At 40.5% G+C, this 17,546-nt stretch overlaps 1 protein-coding gene across 5 annotated transcripts in view; it reads left to right on the forward strand.

Moving 5' to 3' along the window:
• Positions 1 to 465: 465 nt before the first annotated feature.
• Tjp1 (tight junction protein 1) overlaps positions 466 to 17,546 on the forward strand; it is an 81,866-nt gene continuing 64,785 nt past the window's right edge. For 3 of the 5 annotated variants that reach the window (XM_028776659.1, XM_028776660.1, XM_028776663.1), the window contains exon 1: positions 801 to 900. In XM_028776659.1, coding sequence (XP_028632492.1) covers positions 874 to 900 — 27 coding nt within the window. In that variant the 5' untranslated portion in view covers positions 801 to 873. Of the gene's footprint in view, positions 901 to 17,546 lie in introns of all 5 variants that reach the window. The other 2 variants (XM_028776661.1, XM_028776662.1) reach the window with 1 other exon arrangement.

The raw sequence follows: 17,546 nt of genomic DNA on the forward strand, positions 1-17,546 counted from the left end.
TGTTATGAGCCTTCTAGAACGCTTCTGTTGTGCTTTAAACAAAAACACATTTTATCTCCAACGGGGTAACAATGCCGAGACACATGGTGACAGTTGTGACCATTGTAACTTGCAAGGCTAAAGAAACCACAGTTGGATATCGGCCAGGCCGACCTTTCTTGTCACACTCCTGCTTGGGGCTGACCTGAGGTGGCTGGCTGAGGAGAGAGTAGACCAAGTCTCTGTAGGGAGTCAAAAAGCTTTAGTACACAGGGGTTAAGGGTTCTCGTGGGGCGAATTCTGCCGGATCTGTGATAAAAAACAAACAGGATGGATCGCGCGGCAGCGGAAACCGCCTAGCAAGTTACTTGGGTAGCTGAGCTTTTCCTTCCGCGCGGGGGTCGGACCCGGCCTGGCCCCGCCCCTCGCGGAGGCCCCGCCCCCACCGGCTGGGCATGCTCAGTGGCCCGGTCCGGCAGGTTTTGCGTGGCTGCCTGAGTTGCCCGCGACGGCTCTGCCCGCCGACGGCACGTCTCTCGGCGGCCGCGCGTTCCGGGGAAGTTACGTGCGGGAGCAGGCTTTTGAGGAGACGCCCGAGGGCGGAGGGGACAGCTGGAGGCCCTGGTACTGCGGAGCGGCGAGCCGACCGAAGGCGGCGGAGGCCGAGCAGGCGGCCGGGTGTGCCCCGCGGAGAAGCCCGGGCGGGGCGGACGCTTCCCGGACTTTTGTCCCACTTGAATCCCCTCCCCGTGGGCCGGGCCTTTCCGGCCTCCCCCGCCCCTGCTCCGCTCGTCCCCGGGAGATGTTTATGCGGACGGTGGCGTGAGGAGCGGGCGGGCCGGCGGCGCGGAGTTTCGGGTCCGAGGAGCTTCGCGCGGCGCGGAGAGAGACAAGATGTCCGCCAGGGCCGCGGCCGCTAAGGTGAGAACCTCACGGCCAGCCGGGCGGCGGGCTGGGCGGTGGGGGGCGGCGGGGGAACCTCGCTCCGCCCTCCCCGCCGGCGGCAGCCGGGGGCGACCGGGGGCGGGGAGGGAAGGCAGGAGGGCGGGCTGGGGGTGCGCCTGCCGCCCGGGCAGGTGCACGGCTGCCGGTGCCTGGCTCCGGCTCGCGCTGGGAGGCGACGTGCAACAGGTCCCGCGCCTGGAAAAGTCGCCCCGGGTGAGGATTCTCAGGTCCTGGGAGCGCGGCCGCGGAGACCCGGGGGGTGTCACCTGCAGCAGGGGGCTGGGAAGCCGGGGCTGTCTCTGGAGGAGTGGTTGGTACCCTACGAAACCCTGTAGTTTCGATCTGATGTCACCCGCTGCGGTATGCGCAGTGGCAGCGATAATGCTTAGAGACAGCAAAACACTCAGCTCTAGAGCAGCTAGGGTTTATTTTGGTGTTTATTATTTATGTGAGGCCACAGAAGGAGGAAAGTTTTTAGCACTTTAATTTCAACTTTCAAAAGTAGACCAAAGTGTCTCTACACATGGACAGTAAGATGGGTACAAAAACTAAAAAAGCCCGGTGAATTCTGCACAAAACAACTTCCCTGTCCATTTTCCCGTGTGCTTTGAAGTGTGCTTCTTGACAGTGTGTTATATTATTATTACATTAGGCTAAAATTCTTAAAAATGAATCCTCCTTTTGTACATTTTAATTAAAAAAATTCTAAAGTGCTTGCTCTTTCAATGACAGGAATACAGTGTGATAAGTGAGAAAAATCTCCCTTGGAAACAAAATCAATCCATTACTCAAATAGCTTAGACAGGTGGTGATTTTATGTAGTTTTCTATTTGGAATACTTTAATAAGAACCTTTGAGAATAGATTGAAATTTCTGAATTCTTGACAGGACCTTGATTTTTGGGCAGATAAACCTGTTAGGTTTAGTATAGATTGTTTTAAGGAATAGAGTATTCCTCCTGTAGGAATAATTTAGTTTGTATCTTTTTTGAGCATACGTTGATGAGAGATCTAAAACAAAGACTGGGTCTAAAAACTAGAGTCAATGCAACATTTGTTACTTATAAAATAAAAAGTGTATTATTTACCTTTGCTGGGACTTCGGCTTTTTGCCATATTACCCAGAATGTCACTTTGTTTCAAAGTGTGAGTTCTGGTACTTGTTATTCAAGACAACACACTTGGAAAGTGTTATTACAAGAGAAGTGTTTCCAATAGCTTGCTGTGGCAAGGTGATTTAGAAGCTGTGCTTTTACACATAAATTTTGATATTGAGATCTTACGGCACCTAGAAACACCTCTGTGGTTAAATACTTTCGTGCTTCACTGGGAATTGAAGGGTTATTTTCTTGGATGCAATCATACATAAAGTTAGGGCCACCATAAATGCAGTGCTAACCGGTTGCATCCTTCCCTAAGTGACATTTCTTGTTCTCGGGGACCCTAAAATGCTTAAGAGTCCAGCTCTATGGTTGTTTTACATAGGGTGCTTTTGTTTCTTCTACCCTTATTAGAAAATCAGAAACTCACTTTGCAGCCCTGCTCTTCTGTTTTTGGCACAGCAGTTGTAGAACTTGTGTGAGCCAGTAGTTTTCATTCTCTAGTTTTGTAAGGTTGAGTAGCTTTTGTCGTGCAGCTCCAGGCATCCATGCCTTTTGGATGGAGATGTTTGGCTCGTTTCCAGGATATTGTTATTGGAATGAGTATAATTTATATAATTGTATTTACATTTTTGTATCTGTACACCTGCTACTGTATGTCAGCTTGTTAAAAGTGAAACTGCTATGCCAAAGAGTGCATTTGAAATTCTGAGATGTATAAAATCTTTCTCCAAAGTCTATCCCTAAGAATAAACACAACAATATTGGTGGGTTGGCCTGAGTCTTGATGAAGGACATAAATCCAAGTCAGTGCCACAAAACTGAGTGGCTGGAGAGAGTCAGTAGAGTTTACCCACGGCCCCTGAGTTGATGGTTAAGTGCTTTGACTCCGGGGTAGAATTCCAGTGTGATGTTATAGAAATTCCGATCACTTGATAAGATGTTTATCTTATCACATACATGAATGGAAGGAGAAAGTCCTTTCAGAAAACTCAGTTTATTATAAATTCTGAGTAGTTTAAAATAGAGAATGGAGTTACATAGCCAGAAATACATATCTATGGGCTATTAGTGATTGTGATCAACATTTAATATAAGCTAAGATTAATCTGTGGGGGTAATTCATTTGATTCTCAGAGTAACACTATGAAATGAAAGCAGAAAGCTTGCGTTATGCACATTTAAGCTGGGAAAAGGGAAAACTATGAATATATGTCAAACTATATAGATTATTGGGAAAGGCTGGTGTACTTTTTAAAAAATGTTTCTTCCCTGCTTTATATATAAAACAATAAAATCCTGATGACTCTTGGAGTTATTTCTTGTGGGTGTCTGATGGGGATACGTGCTATGTGGTGACAGTGACCAGTGGCAGTCAGATGACAGTTTTGTGGTTTGGGTCAGGCTTACGTCCATGAATCACAAAAGTGTTTATTCACTAACCATCTTTCCTTCCCTGCCCCTCAGGAAGGTTTAAGCAGTTGAAAAAATAATTGACAAAACACGAGAAAAAAGTGCAGGGAGGCACACATGCACGCACAGGCGAAAAGTGCAGGGAGGCAGGCAGGAGTGCACGCACAGGCGAGTGATTGAAAAGGAATTCTCTGTTGATGACACTGAGCAAATAAAGGAAAAGGCCTTAAGTGCATGATGTGCATCTGAATTAGTAGTGAGGTTTGTTTACTAGCATACCTGATAACAGTTACTCAGAAGTTGAAACAGAGGTTTGGGGATGGTTCTTTGACTTATCCTGTAGTTGCTTAATTATGTAAGGAAATGGTAGTAATAATTACTAGGAACATTTTCATTGGCTGAACCACAGAAAGTGGCTGAAGGAAGTTGCTGTGGCTTCTGGATTTTCAAGTTGTATCACTTTGGAGGAAACAGTACAAATTTCGATTGTGTCCTCCTTGGCTGTTTTCTTGTTTTGCTGTGTAGTGAAATGTTTGTGTCTGAGAAACAGTTTTGTTTTTCCTAGTGGATATGTCTGAAATTATAATGTAGATGGACTTAAAAACGATTTACACTTTTAAAAACCGTTGCTATCTATCGTAAGGATTCTCAGGAATCTATCAAGTGAGGCACAGTGTTTTTTTTCAATAGCTGAACATTTTTGTAACTTAAGAACTATAGAAAAATAGCTAAGCTAATGAACAAAACTAATTATTACGTCAGTCTGTATAGATAGGGGTTGTTTGCTGAGTAAGTATTAGACGAATTTTACTTTGGTAGTTAACTGTTGAGTAAAGTATACACTCATCGAGGCTTAAGAGTCTCACTTTATTGTGTCTACTACTTATGATTTGGTCTAGTGATGCTTCCCCACCTACTTTGCTCAGTTTGTACTATAGTTTCCACCAGGATGTATTTTAGGCACAGGCTTTGTAAGTATGTTGATGTGTTGAGCATTTTAGATGCTGCTCATGGAAGCTTTACTTCGTGTAAATTGGCTGGTGGTCTTCATTATATCGTGTAGTTTTTACGTTTACTGTAAGATGTCTTCATAACTTATTGATAGAATGCCGTTTACCTCATAGATGTTTTCATGGTTGGAGCTTGTAAAGTGAGCTTTTATTTCAGATTTGAGGAGGACGACTGCTTCCTCTTACTTGCTGTGGTGATAGTGTCAGCCTAACTAGCCTTACTCCTAGTGAAGGAGCTGGAAGCAGTCTGTGGGGTTTAGAGCTCTGGCGGGTATTTAGAGGACTGTTTCTTGTTTGGTTTGAGGGGAAATTACAGTTAGTTGCTTTTTCTCCCCCCTAGAAATGGTGTTCTGCCTCTGACTTACCTGCTGTTTAATCCTTCTCTATTTAGAGACCTAGTGTAAGCTCAGTACCGTTGTTAAGAATAAATCAGAATAAATAAACTAGATCATAGTGCTGTTAGGGAAATGTCTTTAAGGATAAAAAACTTTAAAATCTTTTTTTGGGGGATGTCTTTTAAATAATAGACTTGATGAAATTGTTGGAAATGTCATTTTCTTTCTTGATCTAGCTGTGATGTGTTAATAATTTAGTCTCCTGAAAGACAGGAGCCCAGCTTTAAATTCCCATGATGTCCATCCTCATGTGCCTAGCTGTAGAACATCTCAGGCCTGCAAAGCATGCCGTCACACTCAATACCAAGTCCCCACTGAGCAGCCTAGTAACTGATGACAAGCATGGGGCAGGGAACTAGGGGAAGGGCAGCACTGTTGGTTTTTTTTTTTTTCTTTTTTTGTTTTTTCGAGACAGGGCTTCTCTGTGTAGTCCTGGCTGTCCTGGAACTCACGCTGTAGACCAGGCTGGCCTCGAACTCAGAAATCCACCTGCCTCTGCCTCCCAAGTGCTGGGATTAAAGGCATGCACCACCACCACCCGGCAGGGGGCAGCACTGTTAACTGACTTGTTAGAATTTTTATCAAATGTCAAATAAAAAAAAAAAAGACAACTTTTATTTAGAATGATTGTCATGAAATGTTGACTGGAATGGTTTTTGTTTCGACTCTAAACTCTGAAAGGCAATATCCAAAAAAAAACCAAACCAAAAAACCAAAAAAAAAACCAACACTTGTAAATTTGGCTATATTTAATCTGGTGGAAAGAGATAATAGTCATTAGGATAGGATAGTTTACTAAGTTTCAAACTTAGTCCCACTTGCTGCTTCTGAATAGCATTTTCTTTTTAAACCAGCAATAAAAATAAGCCTTTTGCTATCTTTGACCTAGAGCACCGCTTAATTTATTTATTGCAGAGAAGAGTGGCTTCAGGTTGCTCCTTTATGGGCCAACCAGGCACTTTATTTCCATTTCTTCTTAAGCAGATAAATTCTTAATAATGAGTGAGAAGAGAAGCTTGGTAGGTATGAAGGGAATGAGTCAGGAGTTTCGTTTTATAACTTGAAAATGGATAGAATAATTGGATTTGAATAATTGGCTGTACTGTTCGAGATAAAGCCAGCAGTGCCAAACTTTGTACTGTGAAACATACCATTGGTGTGGTATAAATAGGGCTTGAGCTGTTGTATTTGTAATGTATTGTACTAAGTCTTAACTATGGAGTACAGTGAAAGAATGTTTTAGTAGATTTTGTCACATGTGCATTTTTAATTTTCTGTCAGAACAAGGTGTTTTTGTGCTGACAGAATACTGGGAGGTAAATTGACAGAAAGGTCAAAGTAAAGGTAATATTTTCTATGGATAGTAAGTTTGTTCCAATTTGCTAAAACCTTTTATGTTTTTAAAAAATAGAGTAAATTCCTATTCTTCAGATAAAAATTTCCGTTTTCAGTGCAGAGGCAGAGCCTGCAGGTCTTTGTTTGAAGCTAGCCTAGTCTACAGAGTCAGTTCAGGACAGCCAGGGCTACACAGAAATAAAAAAATTCATTTTCTACTTGGTTATTGTATGAGCTTTTACTGTTTTGATATTGGTGCTAGTGTTAAAAAAAAGTTTTTGTTATGAGTATTGTTTTGAGATGAGGTCTCATAAAACCAAGAATGACCCCAGACTGTGTAGCTGAGGCTAGCCTTGAATTCAGTTCTTCTGTTGTCTCCCTTCCCCGCTGCCGAGTACTGCTGTTAATAGTTTAAGCTACAACCATCATCTTTTAAAACAATTTCAGATGATTGAATAATGTTAAATAGAATTTAGGCTACTAAGAATGACTAATTAGTGTTCCACTGAGTTCTTTTTGTTTTAGTTCTATGCTCTTTAGAAGTTTATACTTTGTAGTATGCAGCTGGTCTATAGTATAATGATCATTTTTAAAACTTGTAATCCATTATGTAGAAACCAAAGAGTTTTGGGCTGGGTATATCTCTTAGATGGTACAGAGCTTGCTTGTCCAGCATGCACAAGGGCCAGTGCTCAATCCCTAGTACTGCATAAGTGCATGCCTGTAATCCTAGCTCTAGAGAAGTGGAGGCCTGAGAATCAGTAGCTCAAGGTTATCCTCATCTGTGTTTCTTACTAGCTAAGGAGTTCCAGACTATCTTGCCTGTAACCTCAGCAGTAAGGAGCCCAGGCAGGCAAATCCTGAGAGTTCCCTGGCTATCCAGCTTTGCCTAAACAGCCAGTTTTTTGCCTCAGTAGAGACACCATCTCCAGGCAGTAAGGTAGAGTATGATAGAGGAAGATAGCTGATGACCCGCTCTGGCCTCACGTACTTCGTGCACCAGAATGCTCAAGTCCATGTACCACATACAGATAGAAGTTCAAAATCAGCCTAGGTGACACAGTGACACCTTGCTGCATGCAGAGAAGAGAATGACTACACCAGGATAGGAGTGGAGGAACATTCCTGCAGTCTGAGTACTTGGGAGGTGATCCAGGAGGAGCACAGTGTTTAGCCACAGCAGCCACATGTAAAGTTTTAGAGCTATGTTGGTAGGATGCAGAAATAAGTGCTAAGATTATAAAGAAAAGTACCACAGAAAGCGAGGGAAACATGGTCTTTTGGGATGCAGTTACAGTTACATTCACAATAAATAAATAGCACAAGGGCTGGAGAAATTGCTCAGTGGTTAAGAACACTTTAAGCTCTTGTAAAGGCCCAGATTGGATTTCTAGTACCCACTCGGTGGCCACAGTCATCTACACCACCAGTTCCAGAGGATTTGATACTCTCTTCTGACCCCTATGGGCACCAAGCATGCTTGCAGTGCATACATAGGCAAGACCCTCACACATAAAATGAATAAATCTAAAAACAAAAGAAAACCCTAAAATAATAACAGCGTTCAACTAAGGGTTTTTGTTTGTTTTGGGGGTGGTAGGGGGAGGGAGTAGAGTTAAGGAGTTAGCTAAATTACATCTAACACAGTTTCCAGATTTTTCTTTGTTAACTTTTAAAAGCATTGAGTCTGGATAAATCTGTGGAAATGTTTTGTGCATATTTGATATCTCAGTCAGAAACATAAGGTAATTAGAATTTACTCATGTGCAACTCTGTGACTGTATTGGCATGGACGATAGGCTCTGTGTTTCCTGTATCTATTTACGTCTAGGGAGGGTCTAACATGTTGTAGAACATCCCAACCATCTGAAATTTAAAACTTTTTATTTAAGTTCGAGGCCAGCCTGGTCTACAGAGTGAGTTCCAGGACAGCCAGGGCTACACAGAGAAACCCTGTCTCGAAAAACCAAAACCAAAACAAAACAAAAAACAAACAAACAAAAAACAAACAAACAAACAAAAAAACCCCAACTTTTTTTTAACATTTGTTGTATATCCATTACTACTAGGCATTGTGGTGAGGTGCTGGAGCCAGAACAGTAAGTGTGTCTCTGTCTCTGTCCTGGTGAATGTTGTGACAGAGAGCAGACAGCAGCTAAGATCCTGAGTGTGATGGTAAGTGCTGTCCTGCATGTGCCATTGCTGGGCCACACTCTCCTACCCCAAAAGACTATATTTGTCTCGCCTTCTATGGTACTTTTCTCTATAATTTTATTACTTACCTTTGCATCCTACCACAGATTTCTAAAACTTTACATGCAGTTGCTTTGGCAAAATACAGTGATCCTCTTGTATCAGCCTCCCAAGTGCTTGGATTGTGGGCAGGTTCCTCCACTCCTAACCTGGTGTAGCCAATTTTCTTCTCCACATGCAGCAAGGTGTCACCATGTAGTTCAGGCTGACCTCAAACTTGTTATGTAGTACAGACAGATTTTGAACTCAGTTCCATGTTCTCAGTGTCCTGTGTGCAGGGATACAAAGATGTGCCACTGTACCTAGCCTACCTCCACAGCTTTTTTATTGTAGGAAGACTTGCCTTATTTATTGACTCTTGAGGGGAGAAAAGTAGTTTAAGTTGTAGTTTTGTACTGGTTGGATATTATGCAGAAAGAATTATGTGATCAAATTATCCAGTTACTTTCGTTTTAACAGTTATGTGAAAGCTACTTTTGGTTTTAATTTGGAGAATATTTTATGATTAAATCTTAAATCCATAATGGGCATTTCCTTACTTTACTCTGGCAAGACTATTGAAATCTCCAATCAACAGAAATATGTGTTATAGACAAAAACATGTAAAAACAAATCTGTAAGGCTAGAGAGATGGCTCAGCGGTTAAGAGCACTGACTGCTCTTCCAGAGGTCCTGAGTTCAATTCCCAGCAACCACATGGTGACTCACAACCATCTATGATCATCTTGTAATGGGATCTGATGCCCTCTTCTGGTGTGTCTGAAGACAGCTGCAGTGTACTCATATACATAAAATAAATCTTTAAAAAAACCCAAATCTGTCCTTTAAAGTATAATGTACATCCTTTCTAGTAATATAGAAAAGGGGTTTTGAAGGCTTATTTACTGATTTGTTTTTTAATTGTACTGGAGTATTTAATCAAAAAAATAAACTATACTGCCTATAATATTGGAAATGAGTGGTCATTGACAGTAGATTCTGCATTTATGCTGAGTGCTGACTTACAGGTCCTGAGCTTAGTGTTTCATAGATATGCTATTTGTTTTTTAAAGATTTATGAGTACACTATAGCTATCTATATTCAGCCACACCAGAAGAAGGCATCTGATCCCATTACAGGTGGCTATGAGCTGCCATGTGGTGGCTGGGAATTGAACTCAGGACCTCTGGAAGAGCAGTCAGTGCTCTTAACCGCTGAGCCATCTCTCCAGCCCATGCTATTACTGTTCTCTTTTACAGGTGAAGTATCCAGGGTTAATTCATTCGCTGTGGCCACATCTGATTATAACTCAAATATGTGTACATTAAATGTTATTGAATTCTAAATGAACATCAGACGAACATGCTATATGTTGGGTGAGTCTAAGACTAGACAAGTAGCCTGAGTCCTGAAAGCTGGAAGCATGGTGTTTGTTGGAAGCAGGCTGTAGTGATAGGAACAGCTACTGTAGCTCCAGCTGCTGCTTCTCCTGGGCTTAGGAAAGCCAGATCTGCCAGTTTTTAAAGCTGGTTGTAATTTTGTTATATTGACAAATACCTTGACTTAAAACTAGAAAGCTCAATTAATTTTGCTTACCTTCTTATTGTAAAACTTAGTATTAATGTATAAAAGTACATAAAGAAAATGTACATAAAGTGAATACGCATGTAATTCTCCATACCTGTTATGATCAGGCCAGATTCTTCTGTACAGATAAGGACTTAGAACAAACACAGTCATTGAGTAGTTGTAAAGACTTTTCCGTTTCTGAGTTTAGGGTCTAGGTTTTGAATTTTGGGGAATCTATCAACCATTAGCTGCTGTTTCACCTATTAAAAGGGAGCAGGAGGAGAAAATGCAGACAGTACCCAGCTTAGGTAGTTGTATATGATCAGAGCCAAGCACATAGTAAGTCACATTGACATATCTTTTTAAAACATTGCAAATGAAGCCCATTTTAATTTTGGAGAAGGGTATATAGGGATTTTGATTGAGCTTATTTCTGTACAGTGTTCAGTATGTCGATAGGTAGATTCAACAACAGGTTACTTTTTAGTTCAGAAGACAGTGTTTGGGCTCTTCAGATCCTTAGGAAAACAATCTTCCATTAGCATTAAACGTTTCAGTCATGGTTTAATGGTTTAGGCAATAGTGACTTTAAAGTACATTAGAGATCCAGTGCTATAGGCTCAGTGTGGATATACACCTTAGAGGTGAGTCTTTAGTTTTTAACCAGTTGAGAACCTCTGAGCTTTTCATGTATTCAACCTGTACTTTCTGCCACTTACTCTCTCCTCTCTTTACCAGTTTAGAATACATACATACTAATTCTCATTGGAGTACTATGATAGCCTTCTAAAGAATATCTTAGCCCCTGTTTTTCTAAAACAAAGAATCTTTTTATTTGACAGTTCCATATATGTGTATAATGTATCTTGATCAGAGTCAGCTCAGTCTCCCTACCTTCAGCCCCCTCCCCCCATTCATTATCTAATGAGTGCTGCCTGAAGGCACATAGGTTTGGGGGGGCATTTGACAGGGTGTCTCAAGACCATAACTTACCCTTCTTCAGCAGCCAATAGCTCCTCACCTAGAAGTGGAGCCTCACGAGCCTTTCCTAGCCATGCTTGGTCCTGTGTGAATAATCACAGCTGCTCTGAGTTTGAATCCAGAGACAGCATTTCAGAGTGTGCCTCCTCTGGCTCTTAAATTCTTCATACCTTCTACTCCATAGTTCTCTGAGCCTTAAAGTAATCTTATCAGAATCTTAGTGTTATGATTAGTTCTCTTCCACTTCTTCCAGAGCACACACAGACATTCACTCATTCTAAAAATTTCTGTACGTATTGGCTTCAGGTAGTAAAAGATCAAAATTGGTAATAGTAAGCTCTTACTGGGTTATTCGACTGTTGTCTACTCGAATGACCTCATCTTTTATCTTTTTCTTTGCCCTCTGTTGACAAACTTTGCTTTCCTTTTCTCACTTATTAAAGCGCGTGCGTGTGTGCGTGCGATGTGTGATCACTCACAGAGACCAGAAGAGGGTATCAGATCTCCTAGAGCTGAAGTTACAGCTAGAGCTGAAGTGGTTGTGAGCTACTCGATATGGGTGTTGGGAGCCAATCTCCATTCCTTCGAAAGAGCTGTACGTTTACTTAACCTTCGAGTCAGCTATCTCTTCCAGACCTTCTTCAGTTCTGCCATGCACTCTGCCAGCTTTCTCTTCGTTCCTCTCAGGGCACTGGTTTTCTTTCTAAGTAGTACTTAGCCCATGGTTATTTATCAAGTCCTGCAGTGTTTGGATCATCTGTGTCTCCCACTAGAGAAGCATGCTCATATTGATTGTGACTGGCTATTACAGAGCTTAATATAATATCATAATAAATTCAGATAATTTTGAATGAGTTGAGAAACTTGCTGCTGGGATGGGGCTCTTGATTAGGCTGTTTCCTTTAGCTGGGATGTTTCCCACATCCATCCATCCCTCCCTCCCTCCCTCCCTCCCTCATCTGGCATTGGCTTCCTTTTTTCTCGAGATTGTACTGATCAGAAGTCAGCAGTGTTGAGATCCCCACACTGTGTATCATTCCACTGCTTGAAGCTGACTATTTGATAATTTATTTTACATTGTTATGTTGTATTAGATAATCTCTTAAAGGGTTCCTGTAAGATACTTGCTTATCTCTAAGACTTCCTCTACTTTCTGTGTTCCTGAAAAGAAAGCAGCTGCTGAAGTAACTGGCGCAGGGAAACTTTCTTAGTGCTAGCTGAATCATGGTAACAACACTCTGGGTTTGAGTCTTCTCATATTAATAATTCCAAGTTGTGGAAAACATTTCAAATGGAAATTATGAATCTTCGATGTTATTCTCACTTTAGTACAGATACCAATTTATCAGCCCAGTACCACATAACATTTCTTTGTAAGATCTTTCCTTCCTTCATCCCTACTCTTCTCACCATCCCAAATGGTCTCTTGTAGCCCAGGCTGGTCTTAAACTTTCCATGTACCTTGAATGCTTGTTCTTCTTGCCTTGCCTGAAATCAAAGGCCTAAGTTGTCACACCTGGCTTTATAAGTTGTATCTGATTCTAAGGTTTTTGTAGTTTCTTAGATCTTTCTTTTCCTCCTTCTTCTCTTCATCCTCCTCCTCCTTCTTGCTCCCCTTCCCTCCCCATCTCTTTTTGAGTGCTTGCCTAGATTTCTTAATTCACTACGGGTCCCCAGATGATGGTGTTTTTTTTTTGTTTTTTTTTGTTTTTTGGTTTTTGGTTTTTCGAGACAGGGTTTCTCTGTGTAGCCCTGGCTGTCCTGGAACTCCCTCTGTAGACCAGGCTGGCCTCGAACTCAGAAATCCGCCTGCCTCTGCCTCCCAAGTGCTGGGATTAAAGGCATGCGCCACCACTGCCCGGCGATGGTGTTTAAATTTTATTTTTTTTGTGATGTATTAGCTGGGATAGCTAAGAAAAACTTCCTTTCATATACTTTTTGGCTATCCACTGTTGCTGTTTGTAAGAAAGACAGAATAAACAGTTAGTAACAGAAAAAAATGTACCAGTTTTTCAAAGTACTGTAATAAATTGTTCCAATTTTTTTTAAAAGACAGATAAATTATGTATATTTGATTTACTTTTACCAATTCCATTACAGCTTTTATCATCAAATTACTTTATTTTGAAGTTTTTTTCCCCATAATTTATTTATTCATTTTACATCCCAATTGCTGCCCCCACTCCTGGTCACCCCTCACACAGTCCCTCCCCCTCTCCTCTTCTTCTCTGAGAGGGTGCTTCACCCCACCCTTCCATATCCCCCCACCCTGGCGTTTCAAATGTCTGGAGGATTAGGTGCTTCCCACTGAGGCCAGATGAGGCAGTCCAGTTAGGGGAATGGATTCCACAGACAGGCAACAGCTTTAGGGACAGTCTCTGCTCCAGTGGTTGGACCACTTGAAATATTCTGAAGTAATTTTTAACAGTACACTAAATAGATAGATAGATCATTAGGTGTATATAAGTTAATTTTCAAATTGAATCTTACTGGAATCTAGGAGTTTCTTCCAACTTCTGTGCCCATGTACAAGGATGACTTTGTCCTGACTTTTAACAGGATAAACTAGTTTTGTCTGCTTAATTTAAAACTCATGTTATTTTGTGGGTTATAAGGTTTATATATGTTTGTTCACTTTGACAAGTACAAAAATTTAAATATTTGATACTAAAGCCAGCTCTTTTGCTATAAATATATAAATAAGCTTTCATTTTATGAAATTGACATTTTTGTTTTTCTACATGATTTTCTTTAGACTTAACTCTGAAATACTGTATTCGTAGAGATGCTGATTTCCCCTGCAGTGTCAGTGTTCTCACACTCGCTCATTTGTAACTCGTTACATTTGTGCTCACTTGTTACATGATTTCTATTCTGTAGTCACTGCATGCTTATTAAAAACTACTTGAATTCTTACATTCATTGACGTGGATTTGTTGTTGCTGTTGTTGTTTGTTTTTTCTTCTTGTATTTGTGAGTTTTGTTGAGTCCCTGGCTGCTCTGGGAGTCTCTTGAGAACCTCACATCATTGAACTTCAGATTGATCTTCTTGTACTACTTTTGGCATCTCTGTTTGGAGAACTGAAGTAATTCCCTTAGATCATTGCCACTGTATGCCATCTGCTATCTTCGAACATACATTCTAGATGGAGATCTTTGTGCTTTTCTTGTAGAACAGTGGTTAGAGTTTGACGTGGTGCATTTGAAAATTCACAGGTCAAGGTCCATCCCTGTAGTCTTAGTTCCTCACTCAGTCTCACCCCAAGAAGTAGTGTTGTGTTCTACTTTAGATAGAATAAAAGCCAACAACAAAAATAAAACACAAAACAAAGTCCCCTCAAAAAACCCAAAACAACAACAACAACTCCCAAAACCTTAGCACTCCAGGGAAACTAGGAACCATTTAAGGAACAGAGTAGCTCCCAGGAAGAGCAGGAGTACTTGATTTTCCTAATGGAGGATTGGGAGCCATGTGAAACAGTTCATGGTGCTTTAACAGTAATTTTCTAGGCATATATTTGTTATTTAAGGATCTAGCATTTTTAAAACTCATGTTAATGTTGTTCTTTTGTGATGTTAGATAATAAAGACTATTGATCTCAGATTAGGAAATGTTTGGTTTTTGTATGTTGGTGTACTCTCTAGACAGTAAAGAATGTTTTGTATTACCTCTTGGTTTATATGCGTTCTCACTGGCAACTGTTCTGCTCCACTTGGTCCTTCCTTCACTAGAGTAGTTGTAGTCTGTAGGGTCATCTTAGTCCTTTGTAAATAGATCTGTTTCAGTTCTACAATCTTGTCAATTGATTGCTCTTAGATCCGGATCTATTCTAGCTGGGTCTCAGTCTTGATCTTCTAACATGTAAATCCTAGGCATCTCAATTAACGAATGTCTGAGACCACATTTGTAACTGCAGCCTGCCCTTTCAGAGCTGCCTTTTGTTTTGTTGTTTTGTTTTGATTTTTCAAGGCAGAGTTTCTCTGTGTAGCCCTGGCTATCCTGGAACTCACTCTGAAGACCAGGCTGTCCTCGAACTCAGATATATTTGCTTCCCCAGTGTTAAGATTAAAGGCATGCACCACTACCGCCCTTTCCTGAGCACCCTCCTTCTCATGTTAACTTTCCTTTAGTTGATCTTTTTGCCTTCCATTTACTGTCTTAAGAATGAATCCTGATTGCACTGTTTGAGTTTAAAGTTCTCAACAGCACATCACAACACATGTCATGTACTACTCAGACATAGGAAAATGAGCTTTCTTGTCAGTTCAGCTCTCCAGTCTTTCTCCCATTTGATTTGTAATTGGTCTAAAGGATGATGAAACTGCCTAGAATTAGGATCTAGAGTTGGCAGGAAGCCCTTCCGATTTGGTGATCTGAGTAGTGTATTTGCCAGCTGGAGCTTAGAACAAAGAAACCAAACAAACTCTTGGCAGATTCTGAAATACAGCTTTTTGCTTATTTAGAAATTATGAATCTAGTCAGTTGATGCAGACTTAGAAGTGTGTGCAAAACTAATACAGCAACCATGAATTACAGTCACTTTTGATGCTAATTATTGAATTTGTAACCTATTCTTCAGTACACTTTAATAAGTAGACCTTTGGAACTTGGAAGACCTTTCCCTTGCGATAATTTAGTCTAATTTCCTGATCTTATAGGTGAGGAAAGCTAACACATTAATAGATTTGGTGCTGGTCTTATTTCTATGTTAGCTCATTTTCTATGTATCCTGTATAGTTAACAGAGAATACTAGAAGCAGAATCATGCTTAGCGGATTAATGTCCTGTTGTCTAGTTTCCTACAAGCCTAGTCAGTTCTAGAAGGGGACTGATGATGATTTAACAGAGGCTCTTATGCAGATTTTACAATGATTCATTTTTAAAGAGATTTATAAGTTTACAGCATGAAAATTAAGTTTGCACTTAAATTTATTTGCACAGCAGTAGATGAGCATTATAAAATAGTACAAAAAGACTAACAGTGAGAGTAATCCTCCCCAAGTCAGCTTCAGTTTCTCTTCGGAATCTTGTAGATATTCTTCCAGAGAATATCCGCCCTATTCTAAAGGGTCCAGTTCCTACTCAATAATCACCATTTTCATAGTTTAATGAACAAAACGTTTAAAACAAAAAGTCCAACTAGAAGCAGATATTTGAAATTTTATGTAACAGTGGAATGTGAATGTAGTGTAAAATATGTTGCCAGTTTATTATGAGTAGAAAAAGAACAGAAAGATAAAGCACCTGATGAGAAAAAGGACCCACGGTCCTTTTATTTCAAGCCGATCAACATGAACGAACCGTTTTCATATCCTTTCAATTTTCTCTCCACTTTGGCTTAAACAAAATTAGATTTTGACAATACCCAAGCTGTTCTATAATCTACTTTTCTTTGCCCAACAGTGATCATCACAACCTTGTAGAGAAACACACACTTTTCATAAGACAGTAACCAAGAAAAGTACCAGTTATCAGATCACTTACTGTTTGGACTGATGGGGAAGGGATTAAGAAGTCAGTGCAGCACTACTACTAGTTAACAAAGTGAATCCAGAAAAAAACAGTTTAGAGCAGTGTAAGCAGTTCTCACTGTTAATGTCAGCTGAGATTGCACAGACTGCCAGTTACTGCAGACGCTTTATTATGTGTGTTTTAGTGGAACTATGGGTGTTTAGTACATCTGCTCATTACTGTCTTTGTTTCACATGGATGGAGAAGGCGTTGTGCAGTTGTGTGTGTGTGTGTGTCTGTCTGTCTGTCTGTGTGTGTGTTTTAAAATCTGGTCAGATTTTGCTAAAAAAAAAAAAAAAACAGTTTTGTTTCCAGGCAAGTCTCATTAAAAGAAAGTTTTGCTGCTCATGATTGGAAGGTTGAAACAAAAGCTGGTAAAGTTGGCAGTTCTTATCTATGGGAATGAACACAGAGATCCTTTCTCTCTTGTCCCTTATTCATTTGGGAGGAAAGTCAATCTAGTTGCTTTGAATTTAGGGAAGCAGGCTTTCTTTATAGGAGTTCATTTTCTAAAGTGGCATTAATCTTTCAATTAAAGTTGCTGTGGGAAAAGAGAAATAGGCCTCTGGCACCTTGATGCGCAGTCTTGTGATGCTGCTGATAGCTGTGTAACAGAGACAGATCTCACTCGTGAAAGACGCAATTATAGTAATAGCTGATAAAGGGTGATCTGAATATGCCATGCCACAGTCACTTCACCACGCTGAAAAAAAGTTTTTTTTTTTAAGAAATGCATATTAGGCATCCCAACTTATTAAAAAGTAATGTTAAGAGGGGCTACGTTACTTTAAACTACCAAAAGCAATTAACCCAAATTCAAAGGAAATTTGTTTTAAATTTTTAGTGTTCAACTTTCAGATTCTCTTATTCTCTTCATGAGAGACTAATGGTAGGAGACAAAGTTCAGCTGCCCTGTGGTCTGGCTAGGATCTACACTGAAACTTGTACTGTTTGTTTATGATTCTGGGGGGATTGGGCCCTTGTGATTTTTGTTTTAATATATTTGTAGATGCATGTTTATGATATGTGTAACATAATAGTCTTTTTCTATGTGGCTATACTTGAAGTTAGAGGA

This window comes from Grammomys surdaster, unplaced genomic scaffold (assembly GCF_004785775.1).
Source record: "Grammomys surdaster isolate TR1022 unplaced genomic scaffold, NIH_TR_1.0 271, whole genome shotgun sequence".
Taxonomy (NCBI): Eukaryota; Metazoa; Chordata; class Mammalia; order Rodentia; family Muridae; genus Grammomys; species Grammomys surdaster.